General features: G+C 37.4%; 1 protein-coding gene across 1 annotated transcript in view; it reads left to right on the top strand.

The window, feature by feature from the left end:
- The window catches only part of LOC114609463 (contactin-associated protein like 5-2), a 737,464-nt gene that overhangs the window by 419,603 nt on the left and 296,640 nt on the right, over window positions 1-21,221 (top strand). The window contains exons 9-11 of the mRNA XM_028753828.1: window positions 4,560-4,709; window positions 8,561-8,732; window positions 20,420-20,526. Of these exons, the coding sequence (XP_028609661.1) occupies window positions 4,560-4,709; window positions 8,561-8,732; window positions 20,420-20,526 (429 nt within the window). The remainder of the gene's footprint in view (window positions 1-4,559; window positions 4,710-8,560; window positions 8,733-20,419; window positions 20,527-21,221) is intronic.

Genomic DNA, 21,221 nt, shown 5'->3' with positions numbered 1-21,221 from the left:
GGAGAGAGAGAGAGAGAGAGAGAGAGAGAGAGAGAGAGAGAGAGAAAGGAAGAGGAAGAAGAAGAGGAAGAGGTAAGGAACCCCATAGGATTCAAGTATACCGAGAGAGTATTATTTCTAATAATAATACTTATTATTAACCATATTGACCATGTTTCTAGCAGAACCAATCAGTAAGTTGTAGGTTCAGGAATAGAGCCTGTCTAAAAGATTAAAGTGAATAAATTTTATGTCAACTTATGGCTTCCATATGATCATGCACACTTGCATGCACACCTTTAAACATGTGCACTGATATATAAACATAAACATACATGTATACAAAAATATAAAGGAGAAAATATTAATGAATTTGGTAATCCAGTCTACTATGCAAGAAATAGTTGATAGTACTTAGAAGGGATTTAAAAAAATGATGTCCAAGGAAAGGATGGCTCAGGCAATAGAATATAATTGCCAAATAATGGTAATATGCTCTTTTAGCATGTGATTGGCAATTGAAGATTGTCTTATTCATTTATTTCTATATTCTCTTCTTGGTTCTTATAAAATTTGAAAGTACCTTTGAACTCATAATTAAAATTAGGTGATACGCCTATTATAGAAAAACAGATAAAGTGCATTTCTCTTCTCTGGGAAGTCTTCACTTACAAATCATTCTTCAGTCTATTGTGTATGCTTAACAGGGGAAGAAACAAGTTTAGAAAGAGTAAGAACTATGTCTAAATTCCTGGGAATTATAAGTTCCAGGGTTTTAAGTTAGGGACGATAGGTAGAAAAAAAACCCATAGTAGGGTTAACAATAGGAGAGTCATGATCTGTATTCCAGTCTGGACTGTGTGTGACTGTTAACCTTGCCTATTCACATCTGATACTGTTATGCCAAAAATTTAATACCCTAAGTACAAATGACTACTTTTCCTTTTTCATAGCATCATGAGGACTATAGAGATAGTCTATCCACTAAACCATAAGGACCACCTTTTAAAAGTGGATGTAGCAGTGAGTACCAGTAAGGAAGTCCAGGGAATACAAAGAGAAGTTAATCCTTGGGCCTCTAAGACCAGCCAGCCCACCCAATTTAGCGAGATTAAAACCACTGAGAGACACTATCTCAAAATATCAAGGTGGAGGTGATGGAGACATGAAGGTTCAGGAGTTATGAACTAACTATTAACCACTAACTACTCTTCTTAATGACCCAGTTTTCAATCCTAGTACCCACATGGTGGCTCACAGCAACATGCAGGCAAAATATTCAAATATATAAAATAAAAAGTAATTTAAAAAATCACTTATTTGCAAGCATGCACAAAAAATATAAAATCAATACTCTTAAGTTCAAGTGGTACAGAGAGAAGTAGTAAATTCACTTGAGACATTATGCTGTGGCTGGGCAGTGGTGGTGCATACCTTTAATCCTAGCACTTGGCAGGCGGAGACAGGCAAATTTCTGAGTTTGAGGCCAGCCTAGTCTACAGTGTGAGTTCCAGGACAGCCAGGGCTGTACAGAGAACCCCTGTCTTGAAAAACAAAAACAAACAACAAAAGAAAGTGATAAATTGTACTGTGGTTCTTCAAAGGGAATCATGTAGAAATACTATCTAAACCAAAAATGTCACACCCATATACACATAAGAGAATGAGAATAAACACTCATATATATTCTTAAATATACATAACATAATTATTCATACTAAATCAAACTGAAAGCAAAACACATATTAAGGTTCAATAAAACATACTATGGAATATCTATACAATAGAATAATTGAGCCTTAAATATATAATTTTGATTTCCAGATGAGTTAAACTTACATTCTCTAAACTAACTCAGTAATGAAGTAGTATATATTGTATGTTATATTTGTTGAAGGTCAAAAATGGTAAATTCTTAGAAGAAGCTGAAAGATCAATGGATAGAACTAATGTTGCAGGTTTACAGATGGCAAATATATTTTAAAATTGATTATTTTCATGGTTTCAGAAATCTGACCAGGCTAAAAGCTGTTGTAAACTCTAAGCAGAAAAAATATATGATGTATGCATTATATGTCAATAAAACAGTTACAGAATGGTGACATAAATGCTGACCACGGTATTTGCCTGTGGTTGAGGCACTAGCACTCTTTCCAGGCTGAGGCAGGATGATTGTGAGATCACCCCACCCAAATTAAAAGGAAAAGAAGGACAAATAGAGTACACTGGATAGAGGCTCTGGCTTCCAGTGTCCATGTATCTCGTGGGAGAGTAGTGAATGATCATTGTGAGTATTAGGAAGTCTCCATGTGACCGGATGTACATGCTCTTAGCTATTTTTATAATCTATGTTTCAATAATTCACTTTCAAGATTCTCCCTCTCCTCTCCTCTCCTCTCCTCTCCTCTCCTCTCCTCTCCTCTCCTCTCCTCTCCTCTCCTCTCCTCTCCTCTCCTCTCCTCACCTCTGTTCTCCCTCCTCCACTCTCATCCCTGCCTCCTTGCCTCCTTTTTTTTTTTTCAATTAGAAAGCTCTCAAGTCTTGATTTTTTTCCTTGGAAGACAAAGTCAGGCTCATGATCTCTGTCTTTCTCTCTGTCTGGTTCTCTGTCTCCCATCTCCCTTTTATATCAATGCCAAGCTGAATTCTAGGGCATAGAAGAAGCAGAGAGGGACAAGTTTGAGAAGTTATCTTTTGTTTCAACTGAATTTGTTTCTTACTTCATTCACTGTCATGATTATAAAAATAATTCTACTTTATATTTTGGAGCTGAAGGTTCCAATTTTTTGTAGGAAAAAAACAAAAGAATATTGTGTAGTTTTATTATTCTATATGTGTTGCTTTTGATGTTATTAAGTATTTATTTTCTTTTTATTAATTAGGGATTGCTGTTTGTGCATGTAAGTATGCATGCCAACATGGGCCAGAAAAAGGCGTCAGATCCAACGGAACTGGAATTGCCTATAGTATGAGCCTCTTAATGTAGTGCTGGGAACTGAACTCAGTTCAGTGCTCTGGAAGAGTAGCAAGTGCTCATTATTGCTGAGGCAACTCTCCAGCCTACATTTTCATAGGTATCTTGGGTACCTATGGCATTTCACTCTCTGGGGTACTGACAGCATTTTGGCTTTTATTTTTTTCCCTAGCATATTGTAACTCCTAACATGAATCTACCACATACAATCTAACTAATTCAGTGTTATTAGAAATACTAATTATTTTGAAACTTTACTATTATGAACAATGGCCTCATGAAGCATTGACATCTCACATGTTGGCTGCATACCTTATTACTTTAGAATTAGTTCTTCATACATGATCCATGGAAAATGATATACTACATTTGTAAGATATTTAATATTTTACATATAACACCTTCTGAAAATAATGCAGATATTTGTGTTTAAAATCAAGATATAGTGTCTGTTTCTCTCTAGATCAGTAGTTTTTTTTTTATGCTATGGTCCTTTAATAATTCTTCTCATTTTTGGTAAATCCCAACCATAAAATTATTTTGATGGCTACTTCATAACTATAATGTTTTTCTGTTTCGAATTGTAATGCAAATATCTGATCCACAGCATACTTGATATTCAACTCCAGTGAAAGCCTCATTCAACCACATAGGGCTGGCAAACTGTAGGTTAAGATCAACTGCTCTATTGACAGCATCCTTTGCCTTACAGAAGCTTTTCAGTTTCATAACGTTCCATTTATTATTGATCTTAGTTTCTGAGCTACTGTTGTTCTGCTCAAGAAGTAGCAATTGTACCAATGCATATAACTATCAAACAGAAAAACATGGATAATGATATTGGAAAGTATCAGGACATAGAATTCACATATAAACAGATAAAGGAAGGCTCTGGCTTCTACAGGTATAACTTCTGACTCTCCTGTGATGTTGTGCATCATCAATAAGGACAGATTGTATGGTCTATGACTAGAGTAAAATTATATGGCCTGGGTGTGCTCCCATCCTAGGCCTATGCTTAGCCTAATCCTTGGTTCCTAGGTACTAATCAGACCCTGCATGGTAAATCATATGTCTCCTTCTAGGACTGTCCATAGTTTACCTTCAAATACTTCATACATTATGGAAATATATTTAAATTAGTATGCAAATACAAGCAAAATAGATCTAAAATCTCCTTGCAAAATATCATATGTTCATTCCTTGGAATCTCCTGACAGAAGATTTACCTAATTAGCACAGTCCCTGTGGCCAAGACCTAAATCCTAGCTTGTAAAAGTTTTCACTAACAGTAGGATACAAACTTTAGATAAGTCAGAGGACTAAAATGACCTGTGCCACTTCTGTATGAAGATAAAATTGCTGGTATCATTTTGAGGCATTTTAAAAGGTTTTTTTTTTTCAGCTTTTTCCTCTGCAACCACCCATGACTAAAGTAATTAATATATAGCATTCCTTTATTTGACACAGATATGTCATATGTTTTGTTTGCCTCCCTTTTTTTCTAAGACAAAACTATCAGAAATGGTTTAAGGAAAGAGAATGAGATGTAAGGCAGAGGAAAAACATGACCCACATTAAACAGCCCTTCCTGCTTCTCTTGCAGGCAGAAGGTTGAATGATGGCCAGTGGCATTCTGTCAGCATCAATGCCAAGAGAAATCGTGTTACTCTCACACTGGATAATGATGCTGCATCCCCAGCTCCAGAAACCTCCTGGCTACAAATTTACTCTGGAAATAGTTACTACTTTGGAGGTAAGTTTTCTGCCTTTGAGACTTCATAAAAAGAAACAAGGAACAGATTCCAACCCATGCTTTGTCAACTAGGCAACCCTCCCCATAGCTATGCATGCACTTGTGCAGCTGAATTCAAGCACCAAACTGTGGAAAAGCAAAACCTCAGACAACCGTGCAAATGTAAGCTATCTATGGAAAAACGAACTAGAGCTGGGTTCTATAACTTACCAAAAGTGACTAATGTAGATATGCCAAGCTTCTTGGTCTCACACTTGAAAGGAGACACTCAGCTGAAAACTTAGAGAAAAGGAGTTGAGAGTCAGCAAATACCCATTAGAGGTAAAACTCAAGTGGGAGGCACCAACAACTGGCTCAGTCATCTAGGTTATCCACACTTATGGTGGGTGGAGCAAAGTATAGAAGAGCTAGAGACTCCAAGAGACAAGGGGAGGAGTCATTGCCATTTCTGAGTCATCATTCTTTCTATGGTTTGCTGAACCCTTGTAACACTTCAAATAACACAAACAAAACCAAACTGGAGTAGACAAAACTTATGTGACATTTTACCATTTTTTATAAAGGCACCCATGTTGAATATTTTAAAAGCATCTTTTACTAAAAGAGATGCTGTCTACTTCTGAAGTCAGCGATCTGTCTTAGAGAAGCCACATCTAACTGGAACTTAATCCATGTGGATCTCTACCCTGGCACTCCTACAATATAATTCCTGGACTTCTTTTCTAGAACAAGCTCATTTTCAAAATTATAGGGAGATATAAACAAGAGGAGAATGCAGGCTTATGAAAGCTTAGTAGTGGAGGTCTTATTCAGCATGGAAAGGCATTGGTCTCCATGCATGGCACCACATGCATATAAAACCCCATGCACATTGGACTGTCTGCTCATGTTTCCCCTATACAATATAAAGAGTGACACAAGCTGGTTCAGATCTTGCAGATGTGAGCATGAGATAACCTTGCCCTAGGAATAACAATCCCTTCCCATGAGGTAACTGTAGACAAGCATTGTATAATAGCATACACTGAAGAGATAGCAAAAGCTCCTTTCTCTCAAACTGAGGACATGAGTTGTATCCTTGGAGCCTGTAGTGAAAGAAGAGAATGGGCTCCACAATTCTGTCATCTGACTTACATATATGGTGGCATACCTGCTCTCTGTTTGGCTCATATATAATAATAAAGATAATAATAACAGCAATGAAACGCACACTGTAGTTACCTAAGGCCTGCCACATAGTAATCATGCACTCTACTCTGAGCTCTACCCCAAACCTTGTAGTCTGTTAGGTCCAAATCTATAAATCACCCCTTCTTCCTAAGGAAATGTTTGACAGGCTTGAAACACACACGCACACACACACATACATACATACACACACACACACACACACAAATACTTGCACATGTCCAAAAATACTTATTTAAGGTCTCTTTGGAAGGGAGCTGTGTGGAATAAGATCAGTGAGATTGGATTTTAGCATGAGGAAGGAGTGTATTCTTTCACCCACAATCACCGTTACAGACTTTGCGATAGCATATACTTATAGCTGATGATATGTCTATATAATACATAATAAGGCTGCTGTTTATTGAGATAAAATAATTTGTAGGTTGGAGGTATGGCTCAGTCATAAAGCTCATGTTGTGTAAGCATACAGACCTAGATTTGGACCCTCTTGAGCCCTCAGAAAGCCATACTCTGTACTCTGTAGCACAACACTGTAATTTCCCTGCTACCCATGCCAGCGAAGCAGGGATATTCTGTAGCAAACAGAATACCCATCTTCAGACAAGGTAGAAAGCAGCAACTGCTGTAGTTGTCTTCTAATCTCCATTCTCCTTGCATTGGCTGTGGCACTTGCACTTGCACACACACACACACACACACACACACACACACATATATTCACCACTCAAAATCATAATCATCTGTGCGTAGCAGTAGAGACAGTGAGTATATGGAGGAGTATGGATCAGTGAAAGGAAATGAATGGGAACAGATGATGAACAATGGTCTCAACTCAAAGCTGTGCATTCTACATTACAAATGGTATTTCATCAGTGAAGAAAGAACGGTGGTCAGGAATTTATTTCCAGGCAAAATGGCTTTGAGTAATCATGTTACAGTAATCTTCTGAAATATCACAGAGGTATAATAGCTCTCCTCACCCTAGCTAGAATATTGTCAAATTCTGATGAGTTTTCAGGGTCCTAGACTTAGAAGAAAACATTTATTTGTGATATATGTGTTTGAACGAATCCTCAACATACAGACTATAAACATAAGGAAGGTGAAAAATGAGCTTCAGAAATAATAGTCAACTTCCATAAATTCTTTCTTCAGCCTCAATTAGAATTTGTAGCATCTCTTTACTTTACATTGTGTCTGTGAGCTATTAACCAGATGCTGGGCCTTGGCCTTCTGTCTATTGGAGATGTCTGAGATAATTCCCCTTTATTTATGGCATATTGCCATGTTTAAAAGCTCATATTCCTTTATGCTCTGAGCCTACTAAAATCACTGAGATGGAATTTGTAAGAACACACATATTCACTTAACTGCCTAGTCTTCACCTGTCTTAATGAGGAGTAGGTTGGCCTAGCCACAGGTGATGCTAAATGGATGTAAAGCCTTTATCCTTTTAAAATAATACTCAATAAGAGATGTGGTGTTAACCTTTTGCATGTGATATTACAGCCTATAACTATGTGCACTTAAGCCCATCATTCTTTTAATGTCTGGATTTGCTTTGCACAGCATGTCAAAAATCCTGCTTAGTTCCTGAGTATAATTTTCTTAGGAGCTAGACCTATTAATCCTCCACAATTAACCAAACAATTACTCAGTGCTCATCCTTACAAAGTATAATTTCCTTAGAAAATGTAGTTCAGAATTATATTGTGAATTTAGATGTGTTTTCAGACACTGGCAACATTTCCAAACACAATATATAAATAGTATGTGAAGGATGCTGTTCAAAGGCAAAACAAATAGATTTCCAATAGGAAAGAAGTGTGTGTGTGTGTGTGTGTGTGTGTGTGTGTGTGTGTGTGTGTGTGTTGCTGACTCAGTTGGTTAAATGCTTACCATGAAAGCATGAGAAACTGATATTGGATTCCCAGTACCCACATAAAATACTGGGCATATTGTAGAACCACTTGTGTTTCAGTGGTGGCAAGGCTGAGATAAGCAGGCTCCTGAAGCTCACTGACAACACAGCCTTTTATTCCACTAAAAAGGCTCCCAGATGAGTAAGGAGTCAGTGTCCAACAAAGTAAAATGAAGACTGAGCCCCAGAGCTAAGAACCAGCAAGTTTAGATAAATTCGTAAGCCCCTGGTTCACAAACAGACCTTATCTCAAAGAATAAAATGGGAATTGGTAGAGAAAGACATCCTGATGTCAGTCTATGGCTTCTACATGTATCCACGTGAAATACTGCACCTTCTACATGCACTCACATAAAACACTGCATATACTACATGTACTCACACGAAACATTGCATCTTCTTCATGTACCCACATCTTTAGGCATGGAACACAGATAAACACACAGACATACACAAACACACACACACACACACACACACACACACACACACAGATGGTTAAGGTAAATGTCATACCCACAATATTCTTTTTGGCTGTTTTTTCCTTTATATTGGCTGAGTATCCATATTTTACATCATTTTTGCACCTCCACCTGTGCTAGGATTTACAACAAATGCATTCCCTGTTGTGAATAAAAAAATGCCCAAATAATTAGACCTTAAGGTCTTCCATCAATAGGTTGCCAAAGCAATGACAGATCATTTCATTGCTCTTCATGTTTTTTTCTCTGTCCCACAGGGTGCCCTGACAATCTCACCGATTCCCAATGCTTAAACCCCGTTAAGGTTTTCCAAGGCTGCATGAGACTCATCTTTATTGATAACCAGCCCAAGGACCTCATTTCAGTTCAGCAAGGTTCCCTGGGGAGTTTTAGTGATTTACACATTGATCTGTGTAGCATCAAAGACAGGTAATTATTGTCTTGTCTCCTCTGTTCCTCCACCCCTTCCCATTCTCACTGTTATGAATGTGAATTTATTTAAGCAAAATTCTAATCCACAGACATTAACCACATCAAACATAATTGAGTTGCCTAATAGAAAATATTTCTGAAAGGATTTCAGGCCCATAGAAAAATAGGTTAGATTATTTGAGTCTCTCTCCATGTTGACTTGCAGTAAATGAGATATGCAAAGTAAATCAAAATACAAATTTGTGAAAGGATTGAAATTTATGCATAAACATTTGATTACATTGAATTTTAAACTAAAGCACAGAGGAGGATGTTTTTTCCTTAATACCAAAAGCTTCAGTAAATCTGTAGTTCAGGGTTTGCCTGTGCTCAACATGGATGTCCTCAATTTGAGACAGCTTGTCCTAGCTGATGCAAATTCCACCTATTGTTTCTTTAGTTGCAAAGAGATCAGACAGTAACCCAGTGAGAATCAGTACTTTTATTATACAGCCCAATGATTCAGCATGACACTCAATTTCTAGTTGCATCTCTCTTGGGACTTGATTCCTCTTATGGTAGAAGTTTCTAGATTTAAAGTCAGAAAACCAAAGAGAACGGATGCTGAATTTTAGCATTATTTTGCTATGTTCCTTTTGATGCACATACCTGCTTTTTTTCTTTAGTAATTTCTTCTATCCGTCTTAAGATATTGAAGAGCCAGAGGGTTAAAAGAATTTAAGTGCAAATTTATGTGTTGGTGTTAGAGGTCCTTGGCTACAATAATTAACTAATGCTATAAATTGAAATATTCCCTGATTTGGGAAACATGTGGCCAGGACCCATGTCATATTGTCCCTTCCATAACCATGCAGAACTTGGCAGGAATGAAAATAACAATAAATTATGCCTGTGTCTGGAGATACCTGCAACTTGGGTGCATTAATGACAAATTCATACATGTTTACAATCTATAGGATTCTGTAAAATTCTTACAATGATCTAAATTTTTTTAATTTTCTCTGAATTTTACAAATGATGAAATTGATGTTCAGAGAAACATAATTTCAAATATTCATTGCATTAGGATTTCAGTTGGCTTGCTTCTTTGAGATCTGGGTAACAGGAATGCAGAATATCACCTGTGTGAATGATTTTAATATGTCCCTCCATGGATTAAAACAGAAAGTCCCCATCCAGCTCCAACCCCATCACTACTGAGCAGGTGATTTCTTTCATTGCTGTGACAGAAATGCATAATAAAATATTATGAAGTGGTTCATGATTTCACGTCATACAGTCTATCCTGGTGAAGAGAGAACAATAGCAAGATTAGGTTGTAACTTCTCACATTGTGTCCACAGCAGTGAAAAGTCAGTGGAAAGGAAACCTCAAGGCTCATCTCAGGGACCTACTGCCTCCATGGTTATTTTACCACCCAAGGGTTCCAAAACCTTTCTCAACATCACCATCAGCTAGAGATCAAATTTCCAAATACATTAACCCGTGGAGAAATTTCTCATTTAAGCCATAGTAGTCGTATGATACCATTGCATCAACACTGCAACCTGTGGAATTTCCCTTTATTCTCAGACTTTCTAGCACCAGAGTAATTTTTAATCATATCACATGACGTTGGGAGGCATAGTGTTTTTTTAAATTTTCAAAACACAATTATCCACTGTTGTTCAATCTTCCAACATTCTAGAACCTATGGTAGTGACCACAGATTTTGTAGCCATGGAGAAGGGTACAGAGAGATTTTAAGTCCTAGACAAAAGAATTGGAGTAGGAAATTCAAGAATAGTTGTAGAAATAGAGAAAGAAGAAAAAGAATGTTCTTCCAAATATGGAATTGGGCTAAAGTATTGAAAAAATGTTGAAAGCCCAATAGTATGGGGCAAGAGCATTTGGCAGTTTCTAGCTCATTCGATAGCTCCTCCCAAATTCTTTTTCTGTTCATATGCTGGGGGATTTTCATGTTCACAGTCCTTCCCTTCCAGTTATTCCTGATTATGACAGGTTTCCAATATTTCTCTGTCAAATTTTATGTATGCCAATATTTTAGAAATATTTTGTTATTATTTTGGTGTATTGTATGTGTATCTGTGTATGAGTAAGTGTATCCACTGGAAGAGAATTATAGGTTATGAGTAGCCTGGTGGGGGTACTGGAACCTGACTAAGTTCTCTGAAAGACTAGTACATGATCTTAACTGCTGAGCTACCTCTCCCCTACTACTCTGCTGATGCGTTTTTCTTCTTTCTCCTCTACTTCTACATAGCCACCAAAGCCAGAAAAGTAATAGATACTATTAAAAAGTATAAAACTAATGAAAAAATAACTCCAATGTTAAAAGAATATAAATAATGAAATGTATAGGGCATATCTGGAGCCCAAGGTTAATACCCCAAGTTGTCTAAGCTTTGTTGTTTGTGTGGACTTTACTATTTTTTATTATGACTACTTTGAAGTATTAGGGACTGAATCTAAGGCTCCACACAAAATGGAAAGAGTGCTAATATTGAGCTAACATTTTTATCTATTTTTATTTTGAAAATAAATTTTTCTACACTCCCTCTTACCTCAGGCTCCCTTGCAAGTACCTGAAATACAGACCTATATCAATGGGACATTCAGATTTAATTTTTCTTTCATTCACTAAAACCATTTTATTCTGTCAAATGATATTCTAGGCCTGTGTATAACAGATAAGAGCAATATTTGAAGATTAAATTAAGTTTATAAAATCAAGGTCTCTGTGGGTGGGAAGAGGCACATTGTTCTCTTGCATTGCTTTGGCTCTTCCTTTTCTATTGCTGAATACTAAGAACACTGGGACTTGCACAGTTAAGTAGCTTTCTTCTGCTAAGAGTTCCATCCACCTTACTTTCAGCAGATATTCTTCAGTATGACTGAATTGGTAGCTTTTGGAATAGATCTGATTGCTTCTTTAATTTAGATGGATAATGTGGTGTTTTCCTTGTAGATATAACATAGATTTGAGAGTTTGTTGTGAAAGTTCCCATTCTCAATTACAAGCTATTTCTCCAAGTTTATATTCACCCTTTCCCTTTTTCTTGCATCATTCCTATGCCTTGCAAAGATCATGCAGCAGGAAAATACTCCATAACTAGGTTTATACGGATGAGTCTGGGGAATATTTGTACTTTTACTTTCTACAATCGACCTGTGGGAGGTCAGGCAGAATGTGTAACTAATGACTTGTGAATGTGACAACTTTCTACATCCAAAACATGTGACAGAATTTCCCAGCAATTCACAGTAAACATGAGAAGTTGAATTGCAAGTCCTCCAGTGTTTCCCCTAAACGTAATATGTCCAAACTGTAAAAAACTCATGCACCACACATCTAAAAATACAGTATTAAAGTTTTTAAAAATGATTAGAACTATTTACACAAGGACAAAAACAAGATAGAAAAAAGAATAAAAGTAAGTATAGAAAATGTATTTTCTCCAAATTTGGTATCTAACAGCTTTGGTGTCATATGGAAATGTAATTTTACAAACCTCCTCAACTTGGGTTCCAGTCAGGAGCCAGTGTTTTAAGGTCATAGATTCATTTTCTTGTTACTGTGATAAGACACCCTGATAAAAGCAACCAAGGAGAAAAAGTTTATTGTAACTCACATCTCTAAGTTACAGTCCATCATAGAAGGGCAGTCTATGCAGATAGAGGTTAAGAAGGCTGGACACACCACAACGATAGTCTAGAACAGAGTGAAACAAATACATTCACATATACTACCCAGCTAACTTTCTCAACTCTTAGATGATTTAGGTAGCAATCCCAAGGAGTAGTGTCAGCTGTTTTTAGGTTGTGCTTTCTTGCATCAACTAACTTAATCAAAGCAATTATCCACAGGCATGTTCACAAACCAACCAGAAAAGGATAATTGAAACCCTTCTCTGGTGGTGTTAGGTTGTATTGACACCTAAAACTGACGATCCATGAAGAGGCTCTTTATTGTAAACAGAGTTTGTAATCTAAAACATGGCCTCAAACATTAATTTTTTTACCTTTCATCTTTACTGATGCTCTGAAGTTCATAAAAGAAACCATTCTGGTAAATTGAAGACATATTTTCTCCATTCACTCCCAGTGAAACTTGTTTGAGTTAGTTGTCTCATTGCTGTGCCACGTACCTAGGGATGCAATGTAAGTTAGAAAGGGTTTGTTCAGATTTCTGATTTGATTACACTATGATGACTAGGAAGCCACACTATAATAGTGAACCAGCTGATGGCATCATGTCTAGTCAGGAGTCACAGAGAGATGAATGCTGATGCTCAGCTCACTTTCTGCTTTTTATTCAGTTCAGGATCCAAGTCCACAGAGAGTGCCACCCACACTGAGTTCTGTGTGAAGGATTTTAGAAGCTTTTACATGAAACTGGAGCCATCACCACATGGAAATTTTTTCAGAAGGCCTGAGTTTCATTCCTAGCATCCACTATGAGGGACTTGAAACTCTGTAATTTCAGTCCATTGGTTGGCTGTGAGCATCTGTATCTTTACTGGTTAGATTCTGGGAGAGCCTCTCAGGGGACAGCTATATCAGGCTCCTGTCAGCAAGAGTTTCTTGGCATCACCAACAGGGTCTGGGTTTGGTGTCTCTAGATGAGATGTATACCTAGGTGGGTTAGTCTCTGGATGGCCTTTCTTTCAGTCTCTGCACCACTCTTTTTCCCTGCATTTCATTTAGAAAGGAAAAATTCTGGGTTAAAATTTTTGAGATAGGTGGGTGGCCCCTTCCTTCAACTGGCAGCTGTGCCTATCCACTGGATATGGTCTCTACACATTCTGTCTCCCCTTTGTTGGCTATTTCAGCAAATGTCATCCTCATTCATTCCTGGGATCCTCTTGCTTTCCTGGCATCTGGGACTTTCTAGTGGCTACCTCAGTTCCCCAACCCCCACTGCTACACAAATTTCCTGACCCTCTGTCCTCCCCATCTCCTCCCACACCTGATGCTGCCCCCCTGTTTTGCTCCCCCTTCTTTCTCCCTCCCAACTCTCTCCCTCCCTCTACCTCCTGTGGTTATTTTGTTCCCCCTTCTAAGTAGGACTGCAGCATTCACACTTAGGTCTTCCTTCTTTTTGAGCTCATATGGTCTATGAGTTGTATAATGGGTATTCCGAGCTTTTGGGCTAATATACACTTATCATTGAGTATATACCATGTGTGTTCTTTTGTGACTGGGTTGCCTTTCTATCCTACCTAAAAAGGGATATTTCTTTGCTACTACTTTTTCTTCTCTTGTTAACAGTTTTAAAATACTGGAGTGAATCATGCTGATAAGCTCTGATCCTGAAAGCTTTCTGCTTTGAAGAAATGGCTTTGAAAAATCCTAGGTAGTGCAGAAATAATCAACTTTTAGCATTCACTGGAGGGGGAGTGCTGATCAGTGGGTATCAGCTTCCAGTGAAGAAAGTCTATTTTGTCTACATTTGAGCTCTTACTTGAGGCGCAGCATTCTTATTGCTAGTGCTGCTTTAGCATCACTAATGAGATTATAGGCTCATTTGACTCCTACCATATGCGCATTATCTGAGGATTCTCCCAGTAACAATCCACTATGGGACTGGCTCTCTGTTGTGAAGTAGACCCTGGAAAATGTAGGAGACTGATTTGTGACATGATCTCTTTTTATTCACTTAATTCTTTAATGTCAGCATCTGGTTTAATCACAGCACATTTCAATTATCTTGAAGACCCAACTGTGGAAATCGAAGGAGATTATGATAATTGGTAGACTGTAGAGGCGCAGACATGGATTTCAAAAGCTTCTGTGAAAAAGCTATCTGACATAACTAAGATCAACACAGTTGACTGCTCAGTAAAGTAACAGGTAAATGAAGGCAACATAGCTGATTTCTAATGTATGGGCATCATTAAACAGCTTACATTAATGATCTTGCCTTTTGATGAGTATTGAAATATTTATTCTGGATTCTCTAAGGAAAGCATATAGAAATTAAAACTGATCTTCAACTGCATGGAGAAGAAATATGAATTCTTCAAAAGGGAAACATAACGAATACATACATACAGCTTAATCTATAGAGTAAAGCATTGCTCTGGAGTTGAGAGATGCTCACAAGTTAAGAACACTTGATAAACTTATAGGGGACCAGAGTTTGTCTCCCAGCAACCATGCTGGACAGGTCATGACTGTAACTACTGGGGATCCAACACCCATTTATAACCATCTCAGTCATCCATTCTTAAATTTACATTCTCACAGACACATATGCAAACACATAATTTAAAAAATGAAATAAGTCTAATGCTGCCGATTAAAATTTACTTCAGCTAAAAAAAAATAAGTCTTATAGTTCATCAATCATCTGAACATTTGGAAATTAAAAGGAAATTAACAGTGATCATGTCTAATCTGTTATGTAAAGTCTTCATAGTAAAGAGCTATTTCCTTATGCACCTGTAGAAACACACTTTTATTTTTATTTAATCTTTTTGGGGTGGTTTATTGAGATCAAATTGACAATTTTAGGGGAGTGAGCTACCTATTATCAGCATTGTTGTATGAATGAGTACTTTATAGAACACACACATTGACAAACACTTAAGTGTTGTATTTATTTCTTTAGACAGAGGATCCAGTTATGTTAATGCTAACAGATGACTTTAAAATTTTTCACAGATCTATAATGAAGCATACTGAATGGTACTCATTAGGAGTGTATTACCAGAAGGGTTTCATTTAATAAGAGCATAAGCCTCTTCTATTTAATTTTACTTCTACGAGTCAGGAAAAGAAGCAGAATGGCTAAGAATGCCAGATCTATTCTAGATGAAAATGAGGGAACACATTGGACCTTAGGATTTTTATATAAAGTGATCCTCTACTGTACTACTATATGGTTGCTATGGAAACTGGGCCCCAGCAATAACCCTAGATTTTACCTGGCAGGTCCACTGAAATGTTGGCTGTCATGCAGTTTCAGTACCCTCCTGTTCAGACACTATACCACCTCAGCTTATCTTAGTTTGGTCCAGTTGGTTCCATCTGAAAACTGAGACCATTACTCCTGTGAATGTGTTTCTCTTTACCATCACATGTGAAAATAAAATTTAAAACCTGCTTATGCAGGTCTGGGAAGATTGCACAGTATATAAAGTTCTTACCACACAAAGGTGATTATCCCCTGCACCTATATAACTGCTGGGTGGGTATGACACATCCCATGTGATACCAGCATGTGAGAAGTAGAGGCGGTGAATCCTTGGAGAAAGATGCCTAGATAGGCTATCAGAATCAACCAGATCTGGGTTCATTTGAGCGATCCTGACTCAGTAAATTTGCAAACAATGAGAGAAAAATACCAGAAGTCAATGTCTGATTTTCACATGAATATGCATATACATACTTCTGTCCTTAAACAAACACAACATATGTATCCATATATAAGCACACCACCCCATACACAAGTTAATATAACACACACACACAGACACACACACACACACAAACATACACACATGCACTCACAAGATACAGTTGCTGTGTGAAGATGCTTTAGCCAATGAATTTCTAGAAATACGAACCTAACTTGTCAGTATTCTGTCCCTGATGACCTTTTATTGTCTTAATTTGTGTAAGTACATTCCACAGTACTTATTCTATGCTTCAAGAATATATTCCCATCAGCATTTCTATTATGAGGCAAGACATGATTTCCAAACCAACTGTAAAATACACTGAGTGGTATAGGGATTTATAAAAGTTAATATAGCCTTTCTAGATCTTAAAAAATAACACAGTGCTTGCCTAGCATGCATGAGATCCTGGATTTTATGTGGAGTTGCACAATACAATATCAAAAACCTGTTTCTGATCTCATATTTAACCACCATTAGTATGTAAGTATTCTGTTTCTTCCAGGTCTTATTTTCTCTAAATAACAACAGTGAATGCAACACAACTACACATTTACCTTGCATCCTGTATATGTGATACATACATGTGAGTGTAAGACTGCCTATGTGATTGTATCTGCAGGCCACAACAGGATATGAGTGCCTTTCTCTATCACTCTCTGCCTTATTGCTTTGAGACAGGGTCTTTCCCTGAACCAGAAGTTCAATGTTAGGTTAAGCTGGCCAGGCAAGTTGAAATAGATATACTTTTCTATAGCCCCACCATGCTGGAGTTACAGGCAAGAACAGACTGCTTGGCTTTTGACCTGGTGCTAGAAAATTAAATTCTGGTCTTTGTAAACAATCTTGCCTAGTGGGCCATTTCCACATAGCTCGTTTCACTTACTAGCATGTTGTTTGTTGGGAGACTTCCTCTTTCTCCTACATGCAAATATCCCTCTTCATTTTAGTTGCTTCTGCACTCCACTATATGGGTGTGCCACCTTTTGTACACCTCTGATGGTAAACTATATTTCTATATTAGCCTCAAGTTATTTTAAAATTGTTATCGTTGCTAATAATATTGGCCAGCACTCAGGGCCACATTCTCTTGACTCCTAACCCATGTGGCTTCACTTCTTCCTCCTGCCCCTTCTTCTCTCTGTGTTCCCTCTCTGATGCCCAATCCTAGGAAACCTAAACCATACCTATGTCTCTTTTGCCTAACTACTAGCTGTTGGCATCTTTATTTACCAATCAGAAGTAATTTAGGGCCAAGATGTAGTTACATACCCTCTCCTTTGGGACATCCAGGTCATAAAGGCTGTACTTAACATTACAATAGGAAAAAAAAAAACCTCAAAAGAAACTGAAATACATTTTAGTTCTTTAAGTGTTTGCTTTATTGATTTCTACCTTGTAGAGTCAGGTTTCTCATTTGATGCTAAAGTGAGAGCATTTTGTTTTCTAGCTAATCAGCTTGCCTCGGAGACTTCTCTCTGCATTCTGGGTTCAAAAATCAAAAGTGTGCTGTCCTGCATACATGGAATATTACATGGGTGCCAGGGATACAAACTCTATTCCTCATACTTATACAGGCAGTGTTTTACCATTGAACCATATTTTCAATCCTATCATGACAATTTTAATTGATATTCTTATGGTTGTGACTACCAGTATCCACACACAATGTTTGTCTTCTTTTATAGCTATAAAACATTCACTTTCTGTGTTTGATTTTAAAATAATCAGTTTGTGCCACTTGATAGTGCAAAGAAAAGAAACAGCATTTAACATGAACTGATTAAAAAATCTGGAAATCATGATCATGAAACAGCATTTTCAAATAAGCAAATTAGGTTAATAAATATGATATCAACTATGTGTGTTGAGATGCCCTTTTCTAGTCTATGTGCACTGGTCCCAATTACACTGTGCTATAAGGAAGCCTTGAATATTCTCTCATTTTGCTCATTATTCTAGAAATATTAGACTTTTCCCTTTCCCAAATGTGCTTTTCAGTCTGAGAAATATATCATTGATTCTTTTAGTTACCGTAGACAAATGACTTTGAGGCCTACATTTTCAATGTTGAGTTTATTAACACTAGTGCAAGGTCTGTGGGAAACTTATTTAAAATATTTTTAAAGGACTAATATTTCTGCCATCTTGTCCCATGTCTTTCTCTCCATATTCAGCTGGACTTGAGATTATTGCACTAAAATCATTATAATTTGTATAATATGAGAAAAAATTGTTAGGGTGTTTTTATAATGATAGAATTGTATACTGTGTGTGTGTATGTGTGTATGTTTGTGTGTGTGTGTGTGTTTGTGTTTTGATATTGATGTATGTACAAAAGCACTTGTGTTGAGTTACATCCTATTGATATAGAGGCCAGAAGATACCCATAGGTGTTATTCCTCAGGCATCATTGATTTTGGTTTTGAAACAGGTTCTCTCACAGGTTTGAAACTCCACAAATAGGCTGGACTAGATAGCCAATGAGTATAAGAGATTTGACTGTCTCTGTCTCCTTTGCTCTGGCATTACAAGCATGCAAAATCATATATAAAGTTTCTCGGTGATTGAGCTCAGGCCCTCATATTTGTAAGACAAACACTTTTCTGATTAAGTTATTTATTCCAGAACCTATGAGGTTTCCTAGGAAAAGATAACCTCCTGATAGTGCAAAGTAACATAGTCTCTTCCTGCCAATATGAGTGAAATGTATATTCTCCTGGAAAACACTTGGTTTATCTCAGAGACTGCAAAACATATTATAGAAAGTACTCTAAAGGTCTGGAAAAGAAAACAGGCCTTAGGGAACAACAGAAACTAAATGTACAAATGTCATCAGGACTTCCTCTTTCTCTTGTGCTGCATGCTGTAGGTTAACAGATCCCTTTTCTGTCAATTTTACATCCTTCATATGCATGAAGTCATGACTATAACACATGTTGGAATCCTGCATTTAACAGTATAAGCCAAATTAGGCCACTTGCAATTTTCTTGCCATCATAACTAAAGGAAGCATATAAAGAACATTGTTTACCTTCATTTGCTTATCTTTCTGTTGTTAAAAGAAATATGTACTTGTTGAAGCAATAGGTGGATCAGAAGGTAAAAATGCTCACTGTAAATACTTCTAACCTGAGTTCAGTTCCTGAGACCTATATAGTGGAAGGAGAGAACTGACTCCCTCTAGTTATCCTCAGATCTATACACATCCAACATGGCAGGTGTGACATTCCACCACATTTATACTTGCTAAATAAGCAAGTAAGAAAGTAAGTAAGTAAATGTAAAAAAGAATATTTAAAAATAATCATTTTCATGGCTGGCAGAAACAGGATACTTGGGGCCTCATTGATTCAGCATTAGGGTAGACAAGATGAAAGGGGATGATCAACACAGCCTTAGAGGAGTCTTGAGAAAAATGATCTCAGGGTATGAAATGTCCAGAAGTAAAGCTAGAGAGTTGACTCAGCAACTTGATGGCTCACAAGCATCTGTAATTTTATGTCTAGGGGTTCTAAGACCCTTTTCAGGCCATCTCCAACATCAGGTTCACATGGATATGGTACATCTATAAACATGTAGGCAGACACTAATACTCAAAATATGAGAAAAAATTCATAAGTGGGGATGTTAAGAGGCAAGGCAATGACAGAATAACCAAGAAAAGAGGGCTCCTGGCTGCAGATGTTCAACAGAGAGTTACTCCACAGGGTATGTGAGTGATGAGTGGGGGTGGATGGGGTGTGGGGATATAAAGCACCTTACTTGAACTTTGGCAAAAGGACAATAAACTGGTTTGCCATAAGTAGTGAAGGTTACTGGGATGACTTTAACACTTTCTGAACAGGCATAACTTCCTGGCATGTTAGTTGAGGAAGCATTAATCTTTAAACCATGTTCCATGTCCCCCAAAGAAGCACAGACAGTAATCTCCAGGGCTTTTTACTTTTTTCCCTTCCTTTAAAAATCCACATTATGTTCCAATGTGGTGTTATAACCCTCTGTACTTTGTGCTACAATAAATATACTATTCTCTTCAGTATTCCCACAAACATTCTGCTATCTGTGCAATAGCATTTAATGTTTTACTTAAAGGTGGAATTCAATTCTGAGATCTCTACTACTCAGCAGAACAAGCACATTTTCATGGTTTCCATATCATTTAACTCTGACAATTATAGGACATTAGCAGATCCATTTCCCGTTGCTGCTCACAAAATTTTTGCTTGCCTCTTTGAATCAACCATCTTGGCTTGTTTGTTTTGCATTGCCTCCCATTAGGTGTCTGCCAAACTACTGTGAACATGGAGGACACTGTGACCAAACCTGGACTACCTTCTACTGCAACTGCAGTGATACTGGTTACACAGGAACCACCTGTCATGACTGTGAGTATACACAATGTGCCTACAGCAAGTAGGCACAAATCTAGGAATGCAAAGTGGGGACCCTGACTACTCACTATGGGTGGGAGCACTGTTTATCCCTTTAGCATGACTTATCAAGTAGGATACAATATTCAAAATACTGAAGGATACAATGGAAAATAATAGACACAAGTCATATTTTTTTGGAGTTTATAAGAACAGGGTAAACAAAGTAAGGTCAGACATATGCTAAATTGAAAAAGAGAAATGGTGCTATAAGTACACAGGGAAGCTTTGCAAGAAATGACAATGTCTTGATGGCTTGAGTTGTACTGTTGCAACAAGTAACTCATATATACCACTGGTCTAAGTGACAAGTGGCTTGATGTCTGTCTTAGTTATTTTCATGCTGCAATAATAAAACACTATGATCAAAACAACTTAAGAGAGAAAAGATTTATTTGATTTTGGGTATCCAGAAGAATATGATCCATCCTAAAGGAGGCAGACATGGCAACAGGTGGGAAAGACATGATAGAAAGAACAGAAATCCCGACAGATCACTTTCTATCCACACTCAGGAATCCGACTGTATAGGAAATGGCATAAAGCACTATAACTTCAAGTCCTGTCCCCAGTTTCCAATCTCTTCCATTGAGGTTACATCATCTAAAAATTCTGAAATTTTTCCAAACAGCACCACAAGCCAGAGACCA

This window comes from Grammomys surdaster, unplaced genomic scaffold (assembly GCF_004785775.1).
Source record: "Grammomys surdaster isolate TR1022 unplaced genomic scaffold, NIH_TR_1.0 125973, whole genome shotgun sequence".
NCBI lineage: Eukaryota > Metazoa > Chordata > Mammalia > Rodentia > Muridae > Grammomys > Grammomys surdaster.
Note: the sequence above shows the minus strand (reverse complement) of the source record. Positions and strands in the feature narration are given on the sequence as shown.